Source organism: Mixophyes fleayi, chromosome 12 (assembly GCF_038048845.1).
Source record: "Mixophyes fleayi isolate aMixFle1 chromosome 12, aMixFle1.hap1, whole genome shotgun sequence".
NCBI lineage: Eukaryota > Metazoa > Chordata > Amphibia > Anura > Limnodynastidae > Mixophyes > Mixophyes fleayi.
The window spans coordinates 36,147,189-36,168,559 of NC_134413.1; the positions used below are offsets into that span (position 1 = coordinate 36,147,189).

General features: G+C 41.1%; 1 protein-coding gene across 5 annotated transcripts in view; it reads left to right on the plus strand.

Moving 5' to 3' along the window:
• Positions 1–21,371, plus strand: part of FMN1 (formin 1) — a 168,308-nt gene that overhangs the window by 61,705 nt on the left and 85,232 nt on the right. For all 5 annotated transcript variants that reach the window (XM_075193564.1, XM_075193563.1, XM_075193562.1 and 2 more), the window contains one exon: positions 18,437–18,498. In XM_075193564.1, coding sequence (XP_075049665.1) covers positions 18,437–18,498 — 62 coding nt within the window. The remainder of the gene's footprint in view (positions 1–18,436; positions 18,499–21,371) is intronic.

Genomic DNA, 21,371 nt, shown 5'->3' on the forward strand with positions numbered 1-21,371 from the left:
GAAGGACCGCAGTGCCAACCTCCTGAGGTGTATGCAGTTATCTCAACTTATATGGCAGTGGCTGCGTAGATTGTACATGATTTCTGAGTGTGTTGAGCTATTATCTTAGTGAGTGTTTTGGTGTGGGAATAAAAATAATTAGGCACTAGACATTTTATGATGTTTGTAAATGCTTTAATGAAGATCTGTGGGTGTGGGGTGAGAGTCTGGTTGCAATGTTAATAATATGTCCAACATAAATGGCAAATACGTGGTAGGTAGACGGTAATTCATTATGAAATCTGACAGGTTCTTGGACGTTTCTCTCTCTTTTTGCATCATCTCTGTCTCCCTTGTTTGACTGAGTCTCATCTCCATTAAACAAGGTCTTTGTGTTCACACTGCTCACAGCCTGTGGAGACTTGGCAGGGCAGCACCATCTCTTGTTTTCCCACAGTTACATTATGATTTTATTTTCTAGTATTTGGTAAAAGACATTTCTGTTGTGGACATACAGTAGACAGACCTGGGTGGCCTTCACTGAATCTTTCTGTTTTAACCCTAAAATTAGGTTACAGCTACTATTCCTCCCTGGAGGTAGAAGCACATGGACAGTATTTTCACATTTACTTTCCTGCCCACACAAACATTTTGATTAGGGATGAGTGAATTTTTTCACAGTTTTACTGCAGGCCACTTCACAAAGGTGTCTCCATCCAGTAAAGTCTTTGTGCTGTGCAATTGCTATACAATTCCTCACTATATTTGTAAATTTACAATTTGTGAATGAATAGAGCCTGGGTCAATGATGGTCAGTTCATTCTCTTGGGTGATAGCGTTGGTATAACATACCTCCCAACATGTCTGTCCTATCCAGCGGGACAGGGGTGTAGTCGCTGTAAAATTGGGCCGTGACGACGTTGCAATGTGAGTGTGGCCACACCCCCCAGAGGGCTGTCTAGCACTGTAAATCGCTTGGCTGCCCATTGCATACTTCCATTCCCACACATAGAACAAGCTTGTCCCAGGACAGGCAAGTGGGAGAGAGGCCCTAAAATCAGAACTGTACTGCTGAAATCAGGACAGTTGGGAGGTATGGTGTAGGACTGAGAATATTAGAGGTGAAGATCTGCTGCTGAAATGTGCAACATTTAACAGGCAAATGCGAAACCCTATAAATGGTGTCCTTGTAAGAATGTCCAACTGCTTCATCACCTCCGGCTATTGCAATAACATTTCTATTTGATTATCAACATTTACAAATTGAAGGATTTTACATTCACCTGCTCGCTTTCAACATTGGGAAGACAAGATCATTCTAGTACAATATTACAGGTATATAAAGCCTCTCTCTGCATTTAGAGTCAGAAGAGATATGTTAATAGGCTAGTCATAAATACTTCTCATCTGACCATTTGGATAGTATAAATGTGACCAGCCTGGGATATAATAGGTTTTTATTTGGTTGCGTGTAGTGTATAGCTAGAGTGAAAGTAGAACCAGTTTTTTAGCATGACACCCTTTGTCATCCGATATTACATTTGTTGATCAGCCTTTAAAATCAATATTGTGTGCTGCACCTGCTCCTACTGTAGTATGGCCACTCAGTGTAGCCCCTGTCAGCTCGCTGCCTCAATTTAGGCTAGTTATAAATTTGATACAGCAGCAATGTTTCTGCAGTGTATCAGGGGTTCTTAGATTATTGGTTGAAATGCAAAATATGATTCACCAAACTGAGTCTGTGTGATTGGAAGGAACTAAAGGATGGCTGACTGCATGCATATAGATATATATTGAGTTGCAGGCGTTGGTTTAGAAGCTGCTGACATTTATTACACAGGGTACAGTGTACTCCTACTTTCCTTTGTGGTGGAAGTAGGAAGGGAAGCTGACATACGGTAGTGATTTTTCTTTCTGGTTCCCCAGATACTGTGTATCTGTGATTTCCCAGCCCCCCACCACCTCTGTTCTCTGCAGTAGCCAGTGACAGAGGTGTCATGGGATACTTAATTTTATGGGGTTCCTGCAAAGCGAGTACTATGTTGGTTTGCGTAGCATATTTTGCATGCCCATAATAGTGGCTGCACACATGTGTCTGCAAATTTGCATGATTGATATCTGCGTCCACAAGAGAGGCTGGGGAGGGAAGGGTCATTCTAATGTAGACCCAGTAAGGGTGTAGTTGCAGTCTGGTTAATGGTTGTAAACATTAGTTGAGATGTGTATGACATATGCCTGGCGTAACCAGACACATATACTACTGGCGCAGTCCAGCACATATCTTGCAGCTTTACACATGCCCACAATTGTGGCTTTTTTATTTAACACAATTTGTGGCTATGATTTGGGGAATTTACAGTTTACTTGATGCTTGATTACCACTTCTGGCAATCTTATTATGTCACTATCCTGTTGTGTATTTCTGGCCACACATGCTGCAATATTGGTAATACCAGCATTGGGCATAAGGATGGTTTTGGGACTACACATGCTGCGATATTAAGCCAAATGATCTGAACAAAATCGGATCATTATTTGCATATTGGTAATCTTGGTCAGAAGATGCAGATAGCAGATTGTACGGTGTGTGGCCATCTGACCCACCAACAAGCCCCAGTGATCCACCTTAATGTTTGGGTCTCCTCTAATTTGGCCACTATGGGTGGTTAAATTGTACTCACCAGTTACACGTGGTACAGCAAACCGAGCAACAGGCTTAGTTTCTTGATTAATTTTTCTGGGTATGTTAGTCTGGGTATGATCTCACTGTTTGGCCCATTAGGTCGAGCAACTGAATCCACCCCCTGTGTCACTGGTGCCTGTTGTTACCATTGGATGATGACTGCAGGCACAGACCAATAGGTGAATATCTGTGATCACCTTCCCACCACATTTACAAACACACCCAATAATGATCCTAACAGCTTTGATAGGGTCATTATTGTGTTTGGCTGGCTGCCATTTCCAGGCCATACACACTGCAATATTGGTCCGATTGCCAGAAATGTGTGTGGCCAGCAACCACAGAGGTCTGGAAGGAGATAAAGGGCTTATGGGGAGAAAAGAGAAACAATGGAACTGTACATAATGGTGGTTTCTACATGCAGATTTGGTAACAAAAGTATATATAGACATTTGTATTAGACAAAATAGAAGGGGGAAAAAGAGCCCCGTTAATTGTTATAATACGGTTTCCCCAATATCCTATTCTTTGTATATTACCAGTAATTAAATTAATTTGCGGACAACTATAAATTGAAAGTAGGAGCCTTGGTATAGTAATGAGACATTAAATGATGGAAATGTTCAGTACCCCTGTGCTTTGTTTTCATTCTAGAAACTTACTAGGTTTGTCTAAACATCTGCTAAGTAGTTGAAGTGTTATAAAGTAAACCCAGACCAATCTGATGCAATTTTGAACACATTGTTCACGTAACTTTTCAGCTATATCCTAAAGAATGATTGTAAGCTTTTTCTATTTATTTTTTTATTAGCAGTATTTTGCTGGTTTTGTGATTAAAATGGTTTTTGATATGTTGATACGTGTGTGTGTGTCTATGTGTGTATATATGTGTGTATATATATGTGTGTGTATATATGTATCTCTTCTTTTGTAAAACTTTGCCATAGCATGATGGTCTGTGTGAACTGTCGAGTATAAACATTTCTGATATTACTATACAACTGTGCCTGCAAATACATGTGGTCTTCAGAAGAGATATGAGGCAGTGTGGTTTCCTACTAACATCTCTGTGACTGCAGTATTTCCAGCCTTCTTTCATTTATAGCGACAGGGCAGGAGGACCAGGGAATTAGGGGGAGGTAACATGGGCTTGATGCCAGGACACTGGAGATGGAAGTGGTATTTGATTGTTGTGATAAAGGATTGCATCTGCTGTAAGAGACCAATTCAGGCAGTTTTTACTATGAAGATGAAAAGTAAGTGATAAAGTAAAATGAAAATAAACTGTCCCTAATAAAGAACGATCACTAAACCTAAAATGGAATAGATATGAATACTGAAAATAAAATTACACTTTTCGGTGTTTACTCTGCACTATAGAGCTACAATGGTATGTCAGATCAAGTATAACCTCTCTAGAACTGCAGCAGTGTACTATAGTATTTGGTGCAGGACAAAAAGCTGACTTAGAAGGCGTTTGCTTTGCTGTGACATCACTGGGCCTACCTCCTGTGTGTGAATCCACTTAACAACATGGGGGCTGATGCAGTATGTGTTCTATGTCACTAGTTTGGTAGGACTCACTCTACACATGCTCATAAAAGTAGAAGCACACATATGCGCCCACTTAAGTTTACCTAATTCTACCACTTCTGCCTGGATAGGCAGGATGGTGGCATTCTAATGTAGGCCGAGCACAGTCCGGGTGTGTTCACACAATCATTAACAGATGTAGGCCAGGACAAAGATGCATATGTACATAAGAAGGCCGTATTATTGGTGGGTGGTCAAACGCAGGTGCAAATAGCTGTTGATGACTATGGTCCCCAGGACTGGCAAACCGCTTGAGATTGGCTGTACATGAGTAGGGGAGTTGTTTCTGCTGTGTTAGAGGTTTATGCAGATTTATTTATGCCTAATAGCAAATGCATTTGTTGCAAATAAAATGGTTAGAAACATGGGCGCAAGTGTATTGGCCGTATGCCTGGCATAAACCAGACACATATGCCACTGTTGCCGATTGGCACGAATCTTAAGATAGTTGCTGCCTTGCATATGGTTGTATTTCCTGCTATTTTTAAAGGATGCAAATTGCCGTTTTGGGCGCAACTCTGCATCGGCCCCATAGTGCAGCTGTACAGAGCAAGTCTTCCAAGCTGTCATTCTCTTTCTACCTACTTAGTTTTTACCTACTTCGTTATGGAAAAACCTCCCTGTGAACATGGTAACTTGCTGGAGAGGGTGAGGTAGAATTTTGTGGACACATTCAGTGAATATAACTGAATGGTCTATACTTCTGTAAAGTATAGCACAATAACAGGGGGGGGGGGGGGGGGGAATGGTGCTTAGGGATTAAACTATCCTCACTTGTCCTATACACATAATAGATAAATTGTATCATGTGAGAGGTACTCTCCCAACCAAACAAATGCACAGTTTACAGTGTGAACTTGGCTTCTCACTTTTCTTTATGTATTTGATTTTAATACATTCGCCTTATCGAGACCTGGTTAAGAATCAAATACTCCGTTTTCGTTTAAGGTATAATGAATAAAAATGTTTTTATTATGATTGGTGGACTGGAGGGCTCAATTATACAACTTTTTTTTTTTTTTTTTCTTGCCAAGTTCACACTTTAAGCTGTGCACTTATGTAAATTATTCAGCTAAGTAATGTGCAGCTATTGCTACATTATTTTTTTATTTTTATTATTTTTTTAGAGTTTCTCCACCTTTTTAAAATGTTTTCTCACTCATACCAGTTGGGTGGGAGTCCCTACATCAGGTCCCGCCACCATGATTTTGGATAAGAGCCGTGTATTAACCGAAGTCTGTCTTCAACGCAGATAAGCTTTTCATCTAGCAAGGTGCATCGTATCCGGACTATCTGTAACTACAGCTCTGTTCCAATGAGCTGCGGGTGTCCACATGAAGCATTTTGCAGTACTCTTCTAATAGTCTGTTTTTGCGAATACTCATATGTGAATTACCTGTGTGTTTCAGTAAAATTCTCTAGTCTATATTTAGGTAGCCCCATGTGGATTACACAAAATAGGCAAATGTTTGTAATCCACACAGGGATTTCATTTATTATACTTTTTAAAAATCTATATTTGCATAAAATGCATTAAAAACAAAACGCATCATACATTGACATAGGATAGCCTTTGTGTACTGCCTACACCCGAATACATAAATTGTGCACACATTATAACAATTCAGATTATACAGCATTAAAACGTTATTATTGGCAGACCCATACAGGGAAAGAGGTTGAGGGAGAGGGCAGGTAATACTCTTCCTCAAACTGGAAAAATGGAAGGGTCTAAGCAGACTGTAGATATGTTTGCCACAGCCTAAATGGACATCTCCCTACTCTGCACAAGTTGATTCCTGAAGAGCCGCAAAGGATGTTTAACATAACACACGTAGTACCAGTCCCATAGGTGCAAGTGCATGGGAATAGTGTTTTTCAGAACAGTTTTTGAGTGTATGTTCCAGGGCTTCCAACAGGGTCTGTGTGTAGTAGCACTGCCAGAAGAGGTGAAGAGATGTTTACCCATGGACAGTGTCTGCTACAGTGGTCCAGAGAGGAGGCCCACCTAGTTTGGCCATCCATGTCATGCTTTGGTGTCTGGTGAGCTTGCTGGAAGACATTGTTTCCTTAAATCTGATGAGCTTCTGGATAATATTTAGTTTCCACAAGTCTGGCTTAGATTCCTCTATTTGATTTTCACTTACAACTGTAATACTCCCTGAATTTAAAGTTTGTAAGGGAGTGAGCTGTCCCATTTCCAGCCCCCACCAGAGGGACATAATAACAAAGCAAGACATGGAGAGCCATTAACATAGTCTACCAGAGTCCTGTAGGGGAGGTTGTAGACAAAGAAGGCACACACAGTATGGTGGTGATCTTTGGGTATTCCATTCACAACTTTTGCAGGGCTCCATGTACACACTTGCTATAAATGTTCGTTTTGGATTCCTGCAGAATGGAAAGCATGTTGTTGTGCCCCTTGAATGCTTTACCCTCAGTGTACTAAAGGGTCTCCGGCGCTAATAGGCAATAAACAAACAGATGAATATAGATAGGACATCAAGTGCAGCAAATCAAACAGAGGAAGTGCAAATCCTCTAAATAGATATAGAAACAGATAAACAGATTGCGCATAAGATGTCCTTAATATAGAGAAATACAGTATGATAATAAGACCAAAACAGTAATGGATATAAACTGATATTTACTAGGTATACAGAGAGTTAAAACAATTTAATACATGTACCAATATAACACATGATCCAGTGCACAGGCTCAATGACCCTTTAGAAAAAAAACAAAAAAAGTGTTTTAATTCCACAGAACTTCCAATGTTTCCAAGAAATGTCCTAGAACAATTAGATAAAAATGTTGGACAAAAGATGTATACACGGCTCCGTAATGTCAAATCACAACCTAGCTTCAGATGACAACTTGCCACTTACTGAATAAGGCGATGGAGGTGATTAATTATGCACCTCTTTGATATTGGTTATATCGCATTCATATGGCAGCGGTAAATTGCAAGTATAGAGAGTGTATCCGTCTTGCATATCTTAATGTAGCCAAAATGGAATGAATCCAGCCATAAATAAAGGAGACTCAAGCTTACCCGCCTCGATAGTCCAGATAGAAAATGTAAGTCCGCCGTCTGAGCGGCTAGGCGGTCCAAAGCAAACTTGAATATTGGTGCGCACCAGTAAATCCGTCCGGACAACCACAGACTTGGGTGGAAGGTTCCTTGAAGAAGCTTGTAACTGTAAAGAACGCCTCTGGAGACAATGTAACAAAGGTCTTCACAATAAATGAGGCCAGAGAGAAAGAGTATAATTACTCCGTAGAGCCAGCAAAACCTTGCGACGCGTTTCGTCTGTCAGAGCAGACTTTTTCAAGCAAGACGGATACACTCTCTATACTTGCAATTTACCGCTGCCATATGAATGCGATATAACCAATATCAAAGAGGTGCATAATTAATCACCTCCATCGCCTTATTCAGTAAGTGGCAAGTTGTCATCTGAAGCTAGGTTGTGATTTGACATTACGGAGCCGTGTATACATCTTTTGTCCAACATTTTTATCTAATTGTTCTAGGACATTTCTTGGAAACATTGGAAGTTCTGTGGAATTAAAACACTTTTTTTGGTTTTTTTCTAAAGGGTCATTGAGCCTGTGCACTGGATCATGTGTTATATTGGTACATGTATTAAATTGTTTTAACTCTCTGTATACCTAGTAAATATCAGTTTATATCCATTACTGTTTTGGTCTTATTATCATACTGTATTTCTCTATATTAAGGACATCTTATGCGCAATCGCTTTACCCTCAGTGGTAAAATTTGTGAGGCTCCACAGGCATAGTCTCTTGCTTGATCATAGACAGTCTTTTGTCTTTGCATTTCAGGGCTGTGCCTGGTCCTCTGAACCAAATTTTGGTGAATGACTGATGCCACTTCCTGCAGTTGATCTGTGCCCCTTTTTATTATGGTCAAAGTATTTGCAGATCCAGATAATTGCTATCCATTATCAATGAGCTCTGGGCTGTGAAGTAGACGGCATAGTCATCCATGTAGAGTGTATGTTCTATACAACAATCAGAAGAGGTGATAGAGGGCAAACTTATCTGACACCCGAGTACACAGGAAAGAGGTCAGTCTTCCAGCTTATTCACCAGCACCATGCTGTAAATGTCAGGGTATATCAGGTTAAGTTACAAACACAAGAACTCTACCCTTTAAAGTGATGAAACACAATCAAAGACTAGCCCCACGCACACAGAGATCCTTAATTTACAGTGTTCTTGATTAGGGCAAGACTGTCTGCTCTCCTGCACCCTGGAATGCTACAGGCCTGGCGAAGTTGAATGATCTAAACCAGGCCTGTCCAACCTGCGGCCCTCCAGGTGTTGTGGAACTACAAGCCCCAGCATGCTTTGCCAGTAGACAACCTGTTGATAGCTGGAAGGGGATGCTGGGACTTGTAGTTTCACAACATCTGGAGGGCCGCAGGTTGGACAGGCCTGATCTAAACGATGCCTTTTAGCTGGTTGGCTAGTACCTTGACAAGGATCTTGTAGTCCATTTACTTGCGAGATTTGGCACCTATTTTTATTAGTCTTATCTCTCCCACTTGCCCAGCGACAAAGGGATTCTGCCCTCTATCACAATATCGTCATACAGGTCCAAAAGATTCATTGCAGATTATCTCCAAAGGAGCTGATTTACTTGCATATTTAACAGTGTTTGTGATACCGGAAGGGACCTATCAGCTGCTTGTTTGTCAGTTGGCTTTAGAGGATTAGAGGTTGTTGTAACAGTGTCTTGCTGCTCCCATCACACCCTCTTTCCCTGTCCTGAAGGTACTGACATCGATTTACAGCTATGATAGGAGTGTGTGGCCGTATTGTCTTATATTCTATTTCATGAAGGTTTGTCACCAGCGACCTGACACGGGGTGTATTACATTGTGTACATATGTGTGTATTTAATATAATCACATGGTTAATTGTATTGATTTCAAATGGTTGGTTAGATAGCCAGCTTTCAAAAACAGTTAATGGAGAATAATGAAAATTGTAAATATACAGGCACAGTGCAATTCAGTTTACTTACTAATGTAAGTAAACTAATGCTCCTATTTGTCTATTATCGTTTAGGATTGCCACAAGTGTATAAGTAAAGTCATCCTAGTCCTAGCCCTAGGTTTCATAAAAAGAAGGAAACAATTCAAAATATACTCATATGGTAATAATTAAGAATAATAAAATGTTAGTTTTTACGTAAAAAGCAAATGTTAACCATTTACAGCAGTGATGGACAACATACTACAAGGGCCAGCCCCAAACCTTCAAAAGAATTCAAGCAGCCCCCTAATCAACCATAGTACTCCCATATCATTCAGCCCAGCATGGCAAAATGCCCCTAACTCTCCACATGCCACTCAGACCTCCCCACATGCCCCCGACATGCTGCTTAGATCTATCCGCAGCCCCCTGACATTACACTCAGATGCCCAAATATGTTGCTGAGAGACCTCCCCACGTGATCTTCACTTGCCACTCAGACCTCCATGCAAGCCCCCACCATGCCACTCAGACCTCCTCACGTGCCCCTAGCACGGCACTCAGACCTAGTTACCAGGCACTCCAGTAAACTTTGATCCGTTTTTTCTTTCCTTTTTTTTTCTCCAAGTGTATTAAGAGGGCGGAATGTGTATATATAAATGTGATAAATTGACATTAAGGGACTTTCAGTTTTTATTAGTAAAGTAATACAGAAATGCAAGCATACATTTTATGTCACCCTGTAAAGAATGAAGGTAGGAAACCATTTATTGCAGAATAGACTGCTCCCCCTCCTCTGATTGGTCATGCTGGATGAACTCCCTGCCGTATGTGAAGGAGGTCACATGACGTGAAAGCCAGCTACTTGTTCTCAGCTTTCTTATAAAGCAGACAGACTAAGAAGTCAGATTAGTAATAGCCTTAACTAGGATGTTATTTAGTAGTAATGCCCTGTAAATACCAGCACTAGCAATAGTGCTTAGTAATTGTTATATTAAACCACCAGGCATAGCGGTAGTAGTAATACTCTATAAAACTTCAGTCCATATTAATCATAGTACTTAAATGCGTATAATGCCAGCAGTAATAATGACCAATTAAAAGCCATCAGTGTGTTTCATATTTCTTGACATGATCTGAGGGTTGTGCTACTGGATTCTAATAGGTCTCCGTTATTAGTGAATTATAAGCAGGCAGCTTGTGTCCAACATAATGCATGGTGATATGGACACTGAGTACTGCTTGAGAAGCAGAACTTTCTATCTAACTATGCTCTAATGCCCACACTCATTCAGAATCCTCCCTTATTCAGTAGGTGGAGACAGAGGGTAGAAAGAGAGTAAAGCCTACTTTTTTTGATGACACTTTACAAATCCAAGCATTCATCCTTTGGGGTACATGAGGGCTCTACATTGCCCACCAGCTTGTAATTTGGCATCGGTGAACAAAATTCTCAGAGTGCCCAGCTGAGTGATAAAACATTAAAGTATTGACATATGGACACAGGCAGGGCCGGACTGGCCATCTGGTACTTCTGGCAAATGCCAGAAGGGCCGATGGCTAGATGGGCCGGTCCGCATGTCTGCCGAGTAGCAGCGCGCTGCTCGGCGGACGGAGAATCAGTGACTGCCGCCTATGCGAGCAATCACATGGGACGGCACCACGTGACGGGTGCTGTCCCATGTGATTACTAGCATAGGCGGCAGTCACTGATTCTCCGTTCGCTGACCAGCGCACAGAGTGCTGCTGCTGGATTTAAAAAGGTAAGTGTATGTGTGTAAGTAACAGTGGGGCTGTGTGGCTAATTGTGTGCATGTGTGGCTCCATGTTGCTATAGTGTGCATGTGTGTTTGGCCATGTTCATACAGTGTGCGTGTGTGTGCGCACAGTATTGTAAATATAGCGTGTGTGTGTGTGTGTGCGCCCGCAGTATTTTAATATAATATGTGAGGGAAGGGAGGATCTTAATATAGTGTAGGAGGTAGGCTATTTAATGGTGGAGTGTAGATGGGGGCTAATTATTTAAGGTGAGATGAAGGAACCTTTAATTTAATGCTGCGGTGGTTTAGGGCTATCAATTGAATATGGGGTTGATTTTGGGGAGGAGGGCTATTTATTAAATGTGAGTATGAATTATTTGTTGTCGGGGATGGTTGTGGAAAATGTTTATATTTGTCAAACTTTAATGCTATTTAATTTATTGCTGGGACTGTTTGGAGGGAGGGAAATATGTTTTGAGTAAATGGGTATACTGTTAATTTTAATGTTGGGGCTGGTTGGAGGGAAATAGGTCTACTTATTAAATATTTCAGGATCAAGACAAGAATGAACTGAGCTAAAGAAACCAGCTGCTACAAGTGGTGAAAGTGACCAAGACAGGCAGGCGAGAGCAGGACACTCTGCAAACTGTCCTGCATCTAGTGGGGCAGTCCTGAATTTGGGTGACTGTCTCACTTAGTCAGGATTTTGTCCGACTGCAAGGACAGTTGGGGAGGTATGTCCTGCTTCACAACGTACTGCTTGTGAAGGCAGAGCTGTGTGCTTCTAACAGTAGTTCCTGTGTATTTGTCTAAAATGATAACCATGTTAGGGGCCCTGCTGTCTTAAATACCTTGGGCCTTAATCCACCTCTGTTTAGAGGAAGGGAACCGATAGCTGCTCCCAGTTCTCGGACAGGACACAGACTGCAGAGCAAGCCGAGAAGCTCTAAGTATCACAAGATTTGGTAATCTCGTGAGACAAAGAGTTTCCCTGCTCACTCTACAGGAAGTTCCGACCCTTATGGATTTCAGCAGCACCAGAAACTTAAATAAGTACAGTGGGTGGGGGTGTCATAACGTGCCTGGGGGGTTGGGGGGTGGCGTGAAGTGGCTGGGAGGGCGTGATAAATGGAATGTTTTTTTATAATGTATGTATCAATGCCCCATGTTGGCCACACCCACAACACAATGAGGTCATGCCCTGTTCGGCGCCTGTTTCTTTCCTGCTGAAACTGAGGTGGGCCTGTGTACTTTAAATGCCAGGGCTGATTTTTAGTCCCAGTCCGGCCCTGGACACAGGACACAGTTCTCTCCACCCATTTTCCATCATTATTTACCATTGGCCTGAGAGAGAGCATGTGATACAATTACTCCATAGTATCACAACTGAAGCTACACACTGCTACCCTTGGGTAGCTTGAGAGCCAAGACAAAACACTAAGGCTCATTTGAACGTTGTCTGATCTGTTGGTAATTGGGTCAAGGTGCACCTAATTACTATTGCTTTCATTGTCTAACTTGCACTGGGCAGATGAAAGCTAAAGGTTGTTAGGTTGCTGTGATTCAGTATGGGTATTCTATATAATGTGTGAGAATGATGTGGTCATACTGAATATTTTCTATTACAATGAAGCAAAGTAACTGGAATTGGAGTAATGGGATAAAGCTTTGGCTAGAGTTTTGGCTTACGTAAGACAGGTGTTGCTGCACTGACAACAGCAATGCCTTCAATTTGCACTCTCGTGCTTGTGACAAGTTGTGGAAACACTAGCTAAACAAGATGATTAAACCTGTAGTTTACAATTAATCACCCTAGATAAGATGGGAGTAGCAGAACAAGGAGAGATTTAGGCTGACACCCTTTTCTGTTTGAAGCAACTCCTTCTGCAAACATGATCATGCAGAAATTGATGGTGTTATATTCTGAGGCTGGACTATGAACTGTACTACTCCTTGTATGGACTATGCTGCTAAAATTATATTGTATCAGGATTGACTACATAGCCCTATCTGCTATTGCTCAACCTGAAATATAATTTGATTTGACATGAAAAAAATCATTAAACTAAGACTTGATGTGTGTCCTTGTTAATGAGCTGCTATTTTGCCTTGCGTACTGTAACATTCAAACGATTTTAAACAGTTTGTCTTGCTATACTATGACAGGCCAATTGGAGAAATTTTAATGTACATTGCAAAATTTACTTGTTGGGCAAACTGTGCTTTACGCTGCAAACCCCCTTATTTGTTTATTTATATAGTGTCAACAATATTATGCAGTGCTGTATAGAGGTTATGTAGTCATTGGCTGAATTGGGAACATTAGATCAACCTTCCTTAGACCAATTGCTAGGTTCAGTATTTACTTATCCTCCTTCTAGGTGCAAACTGTAAACGTTTTTACATAGCTTTCTACTACTTACATATTGTATCAGCCTTTATTTAGATCCCCTAAAATGTTCAGGTTAGGCCATGTTTGTCAGTACAGTACTGACATATCAGCCTATATATAATATGGTCATTGTATGGTAGTCTTCTGCCGCGGTCTGCCTGTGGGTGGGTGTATGGCCGTCTTCTGCCGCGGTCTGCCTGTGGGTGGGTGTATGGCCGTCTTCTGCCGCGGTCTGCCTGTGGGTGGGTGTATGGCCGTCTTCTGCCGCGGTCTGCCTGTGGGTGGGTGTATGGCCGTCTTCTGCCGCGGTCTGCCTGTGGGTGGGTGTATGGCCGTCTTCTGCCGCGGTCTGCCTGTGGGTGGGTGTATGGTCGTCGTCTGCCTGTGGGTGGGTGTATGGTGATCTGCGGGGACCCATCCTTCCTACGTGCAAATGAAAGTAGCAAAAACTTTAATGTTAAAATATGCCCAAGGAATCATATAATATATGCACAATCAACGAATTAAGTACCTATCCGCTTCAGAAGTCTTATTACAAAGAGAGAGTGTATTTACACCAGCCCTCAGGCAAACGCAATTGACACGGCGACTGACAAGCATATATGCTTGTTCGTGTGGGTCTGCCTTAGTCCACAATTATGGAAACATGCCCTTACTGTTATCAGCCTACATTTGCACACTATTGTCTTCCCCCATTCCACCTCTCCAAGCGTAATGAGGCACAAACACTAAATATGTGTATGTAGACATGCACTTTCTTTTTTTGTGGTTATGCATAGTACAAATTTGTGTACTTTGATGCCTAGCAAACAGGTGTATGCCCAACTCCGCATGAACCCCATTATGTTTGATTTGATTATTAATATATACAGTATACACTATTCTCTGTCCTGCATTTCTGCTTTACATATGTCACCACAATGGTTTTATGGCATCTCTCAGGACTACAATGTACTGTGTTTCTTAGTTGCTGTATTTTCTTATCTCTATTTTTATATACTAGTTAAACATGTCCGTATGCCATATAGGACGTTGTTAACTCAAGCAGGAGCTGTCACAAAGCTTAATCAGCTGTTGGCTAGCGAGACATCTATTATAGGCTCTAGCAGAGCAGTGCCACCTAATGCCATAATTGTAAAATGGTGGAATAGTAATACGAAGATATTTCTGTGCAAATATACAATAAAATAATAAATTAAACAATAGCCTTTGGGAAAATGTTGCAACTAATTGTGCCAACAATACTCATTAGTGCAAAAGTTAATACTGAAAAATATAACTTGACAATAATTTATAGATTTGAAAATTTTGATATATATTCAAATTCTAATTTGCGAAAACTGTTAATTGTGGTGTGGTATCTCACATTTGAATCCATCTTAAAGAATGATTACAGCCATGCAGCAACAAAACTCTGTATATATGTATATACGTATGTATGTATTACACATACTATATGGACAAAAGTATTTGGACGCTTCACCATTACACCAACAGGGACTGTAATGACATTGTATTCAAATACGTAAGGAGTTGGCCCCCCCAGTTGCAGCGATAGCAAAAGGGAAATTCGTGCCCATTCGTTCTGTAGAGTATTTATGAGGTTGGGCACTGATGGTGGATGAGAAGGCCTGGCTCGCGATCTTCGTTCCAGTTCATCCCAAAGGTTTTCAATGGGGTTGATGTCAGGGCTCTGTGTGGGCTAGTCCAGTTCTTCCACACTGAACTCATCAAACCATGTATTTGTAGTTCTTGCTTTGTGCATCGGGGCACCCTCATGTTGGAATAGAAAAGGGCCTTCCCCAAACTGTTGCCACAAAGTTGGAAGCATAGCATTGTCCAAAATGACTTGGTATGCTGAAGCATTAAGATTGGCCTTCACTGGAGATAAGGGGCCTAGCTCAAACCCTGAAAAACAGCCACAAACCATTATCCCTCCTCCACCAAACTTCACAGTTGGCATAATGTAGTCAAGCAGGTAACGTTCTCCTGGCATCCGCCAACCCCAGACTCGCCCATCTGACTGCAAAACAGAGAAGCATGATTCATCATGCCACAGAACACGTTCCACTGCTCCACAGTCCAGTGTCGGTGTGCATTACACCACTCCATCCGACGCTTGGCATTGGTCTTGGTGATGTGAGGCTTGCATGCATGGATACTTATGATATAATGTACTGTAAAACATTTAGGCTATGCCCAAACGCTTTACAGAACATGTCAATATCTTAATATACCAGTAATTGTGATAAGTCATAGGTTTTCAATAAAAAGATGGCAGTGTTCGGGTACTGGACATTTTAATTGAAATAAGGACTTTTTTTTAAAACCGTCGCAAGATCTTTGGTTTAGTAAAAAGTATTAGCAAAATGTCAGAATCTAACTGGTTGCAATGAGCACCACCATTTCACTAGTTTTCATAAATGCGCTAGGTCCCACTGTTATAATATCACGCAGACCCAGTCTGTTCAGCGTGGAGCTGAATTCCTCAGGGGGGATCGGGGATGCAAAAAGGATGAGGAGCCCACCCCCTAAGGGAAAATAAACAACCTGGCAGTAAGCACCAAGCCTCTTTTCCACACCCATGCCCCATGGGTGTTCGGGTAATAGTTACAATTCAGAAATCCAAAATTTTCCTGTGGATAGATAAGTAATTCCTGACTGCCATAAAGTGCTAGGGTATGCTGGCAATTGTAGTGCCACATGAACAAAATACTGTTGAATAAAATTGGACACGGGTGGGGGGGGGGACGGGGGGGGAGACACTTTGCCAAGTTATTACAAACCTAAATCCATTGCAGCTTTTAATCCAATTGGGGGAACATGGTTCTTGCAAGGCTACGCTGCCTTGTTTTTGTAGGCAGGGGGCTCACATTTTTCCCTAGGGAATTCAGGCCATGTTGAACAGGCTGAAGCTGTGTGACATTACAAAAGGGGGACCCCATGCGGTGACCCGCCCAGCCTCTCATAGCCTAGTGTTGAGTTCCCTCAATTGCTGTAACCAGCCCAGGCTATGAACGCTACTGTTTGGATCACTTTTAAACATTATTATTTTGTTTAGATTAGATTTTATTTTTTTCGTCACACGCAGGTTATCAGCAGCTACACAGGTGTTACACCAACCCTCCAGTAGCCACAAGCAATAAGGATCCTGACAGCCGTATACACGTCTGTGTTCAAGCCTGCCTTTATTGTACTGCAACTACACATACCCACACCTTCCTTCCTGTGTCCCGCCTCTCTAAGCAGGAGTCCCAAATGTAACATGTGTCTGTATCTGCGCAGTATGAAAATGTGTGTGTTGCGCTAAACAAATGGCCGTAGATCCCATTCTGCATCAGCCCCTTAATGCTAACTGAGGTGGGTGGCATACCTCACAGCTGTCCTGATTTCAGCGAGACAGTCCCGAAGTTACAGCTCTGTCCCACTTTCCAGCCCAGGCACATGTTTGTCTCGTGAGTGGGAATGTTTGGGGAAGGGAGGTATATAATGGGCAGCCTAGCACTTGACAGCACTATGTAGCCCTCTGGGGGCGTGGCCATGCCCCCATATCGGGCTGTGATCACGCTCCCTGTTCTGCTGCCAGGAACCGACATGTTGGGAGCTGTAGGGTGGGGCTTGATGACACAATCATCATGGCTGCTGTTCCTAGAGTCTTGGTAGTCATTCCAGGAGAGTAGGCCACTGTGTATAGCAGTTGCAAGTGTTGAGAATTTTAAATATATGCTTTCCACTTTCATTTGAATTGCTAATGAAATTCAATTAACTATTAGTGTGGGAAATATTTTTCTTTTTCTCAGAAGTCCTGTGATTGTTTTTTAAATACAGTAAGAATTTCAATTAAAATGTGTGGTAAATGTGTACATTGGGTGGCTGCATGGGATCAATAGCGTTTTTTCATTTTTTTATTTTTTTTTATAATTGTTTATGTACCTTTCCCACAGGGGTGTGACTACACATTATACCGTAGTCATTAACTACAACGTATAGGTCTCCTTTCTTCTCCCATGCACAAACTTTAAACTACATTTACTCATGGTTGTGAGCCCTTTAAAGGACCATTATTGTATATTTTAAGCATTTTCTAAATTAATTCCCTAATCTTGCATCCGCCTCAAGCTTGCAGACAGAGTGTTCCTATAATAATGTAACCTGCCTCTGACTTGCCTTGTAGGTGCATGAAATGTGAATTTTGCTGCATCACTTTCTTTTCCTAATCCTCTAAATGTAGAGACTCGGCATTGTTGTTCTCCTCCCTTGATTTGAGGCGTTATTATTGCAGAGCCTTCCTAATGACACATACAGTGTTTTCCCTGGGACCTATTTCCCAGCTGCTTTTACTTGCCATCTGGCTCTTTGAACCTATTTTAAAAGGTCTCCTTTGGACTCAAACCATTGTGTATCCTATTATAATTAGCATTGTAGCCAGCAGAGTGTGTTAGACCACTGACCACCAGTCTGACCAGTGTAGGCAGGCAGAGATTCAGCTGTCAGGCATGAAAAAAACAAATGATGGTTATAAAAATAAATGTGTCCAGCCAGCAAGTGGGCAATAGCCTCCAACATATTTTCCATTATTATTATTATTACAAATATTACACTGTACCCACCCGGCTACTTCTTAATGCCATCTGGTTGGCAACATTTTCTGGGAAGAAGACTGCATATGAGACTGAAAGATAAATGCATTTTCACTATTGAGGTTTTGGAAATAGTATGGTCTAAATCTAAAAGGAAGTATATTTCTTAAACTATGTACACAGTCATATGTTTGTATGTTTTTATGGTTTGTATTATATCACTAGTGTTTTCAACAACACGGTTAAAATAGAGAAGAATATGTTATGTCACATATAAATGCCAGTGGTGTTTTTTTAGACCTAGGGTTTCTGTGATGGCACTGACCCTTATTTAACAAATGTTATTTTACCTTTATTTTTATGTCAAATGAAAATTACAATTCAAAAAATTATCGACTGGATGATGGATTTGGGTGTAAATCTCTGAAATCTTATTTTTCAGAATACCAGGCTGCAATCTTGTATCAGAAGAGGTCGCACAAGGAGGAGGTGGAGAATCTGAAGGTATTTTGTGTCCATATTCTATTTACTTTTAACAATAAAAATGTAATTGCAAAGTTGTAGTATCTCTGTATACCACTTGAGGGCAGTATTACTCTCTACTTTAGCCTCTTATTTATGCACATGTAAGAATTTATGTATGGAGTTATCTTTAAGTAGTATATTAACCACTCAACTTAAACGGAATGTCAAGGTATAAAATAGACAGTAATTATATACTTTCACTTTAAAGACCATTCACACCTTGGTGAACTAACTCTGACACACGAAGGACCATGAATAAGTGAAAAGTGGTTAATAACCATTCATGATCCATGAACAATTTCCTCCTCCTGTACAATGAATGGGAGTTTAGCATAGGGGCCAATTATTACTATGCTTGGGTAACTTGGCACTCTTCACTATGGTATCAACCAAGCATGTTTATCCTGTGTATCAGAGGCATCAAAAGCTTTCAGGTCTTTGTTTTTTTGTTTTTTAATGTGTGTCCCAGATGAATGGTTAGTACTAGTGAATATGCATTGCATTATTGCAACTTTTGTGGCCTTAAAATGTGTGCAGCACCAGAAAATATTCCAATTCAAATTGATTGGATCATATTTGGGCATGTTTTTAAATCCAAGTTGCAGACTGTTAGTTGCTTGTTTCAGTAAAGATTAGTCATCCAAAAATAAATCCCTCCTTTTGCATAATAAAAATAGTAAAACTGACAAATTCTGATTTTGTTTTTTCGTTTGATCAGAGTCAACATTTCTCACTATAATGAATTAGAATGACCTGTGTATGTAGTCATTCAGAGAGGTCTGTAGATTGTATATCTGTTATTGATATATTCAGTATGTCCCTGTGAGGTTGGTTACTGAAGACATTGCACCTGTGAATAGAGATGATGTGACAGCAGCACTCTCTACACGTCCCGTAAATGAAGGGTAACAGCTGCCTTAGTAACTTTGACCTGGGTGCAGGGTTTGAAAACGTGATCTATATTCAACATGATAGAAACTTTTTTCTTAGGCTAGGTACACACTGTAGATAACAGATTGGTCGGAAAATTCTCCAAAGATTGTACCTGAGACTGAAGGTCCTACCTGTCGGACGATTCATGCGCACACGCTGCACACGATTTATCTTCAGATCTGTGCTCTTCATCTGGTCCTGTAGTCGTTTTGAGAACGACGGCACAATATGCATTCATTCCTGTCACACTGATTTAACCAAGTTGTTATAACTATCCACATGTGATAACGAATTCCTTTAGCTTCTGTGACTCTGGAACTTAATATTCAGTCTCAGAAAGAACAAACTAATTATTCAGTATACAGTACAGCATTCTCTACATTTAGTCACCAGAACATGTTCATTGCCGGCATCGGCTTAAAAGAGCATGACTCTGTAAATTCAATGGAAATTGTGATTCAAATTCCATGATTGGAAAAAGATTATTAAACAGTAGGTCCAACCAAATGAAACAACAATTGACACTTTGGAATGACTGTCGTTCATCGTGTAAATATACACACTAACGTGATATGTGGCCGAACAGTCATTTATCTGGTGATTGGCCCGATAATCGACTTGAAAAACCCTTGACTCTGCCTTCAGCTTTTTACCCCTTATATCCAGTCACTCACCAAATCCTGCAACTTCCTCCTCCGTAACATCATGAAAATCTGTCCCTTCCTGAGGAAGCAACAAAAATCCTGGTTCATTCACTCATCCTTTCTCGTCTTGACTTTGCAAACTCCTTCTCACTGGCCTTCCTAGCTCTCACTTTTCTGACCTTAAATGTATACAGAATGCTGCGGCTTGGCTCATCTTCCTCTCCTGCTACTCCTCTGTGTAAATCCTTTCATTGGCTCCCCATCCGTTTCAGAATTCAGTTCAAGCTCCTTACCCTCACTTACAAAGCCTTTTCTAACACATCTCCCCCTTACATCTCTGACCTTGTCTCGAGATACATACCTACCCGACCACTCTGTTCTGCTTCAATTCATCTCTCATTACCTCCTCAAATGCTCTCACTAAGACTTCTGCCGTGCTGCCTCCTTTCTTGGAAACTCCCTACCCTGCCTTACTCGAGTCTCCCTCTACCTTCAGTCCTTCAAGCGTTCACTCAAAACTCACCTTTCCAGCTCGCTTATCCTACCACTTCTTAACCATCTTATCTGTCACCTCCTCTTCCCACAATCTCAGTTATCACAGTTGGTTCTACTGTCATACCACCCCTCCCTCTAGAATGTAAGGTCTCACAGGCAGGGTCCTCTCTACCTACTGTCCCACATCTGTCTACAGTCTGATTCCCTTGTATGGCCTGTTATGTATTTTACTGCACTCCGTGTGAGTCCCCATAGCATTACTCGCACTCCTCTGTGCTACTTATGTGTGTCCCTTAATCTATTTGTGACTTCGGTATCTGCTGCTGCGAATTCTGTAGCACCTTATAAATAAATAATAATCTTTCTGTAAGATGCAAAGGTGTATAGGCACAGAGAGTATCAAAGTGCTTCAGGTACATACAAGTAAAAAAAAAAGTTATGAGACTGTACCACAGCGTTGTAATTGAGCATGAAATGTAAATGTTCTTTGATTAACACCTACCCCTCAATGTGTTCGCATAATTATGTGGTTGTTCGTGATAATTGTCTTTAATATGGCTTGTTCACAGCTGCTCTCAGTGTCTCCGGATGTACATTCCACAACAGGCAGAACATTCTAAGGGAGCATCATTATCTGAAAGTAGTGAATTTGGCCAGTTCTGGTGGCAGCTAAAAAATACAGCTTTAATGTCGTTTATAAACAGAGTTCCATGCAAATGGGAATGCAATTTGAAATTGTTAGCAGATTACTTCACCAAACAATAATGTTAATGTTCTAGA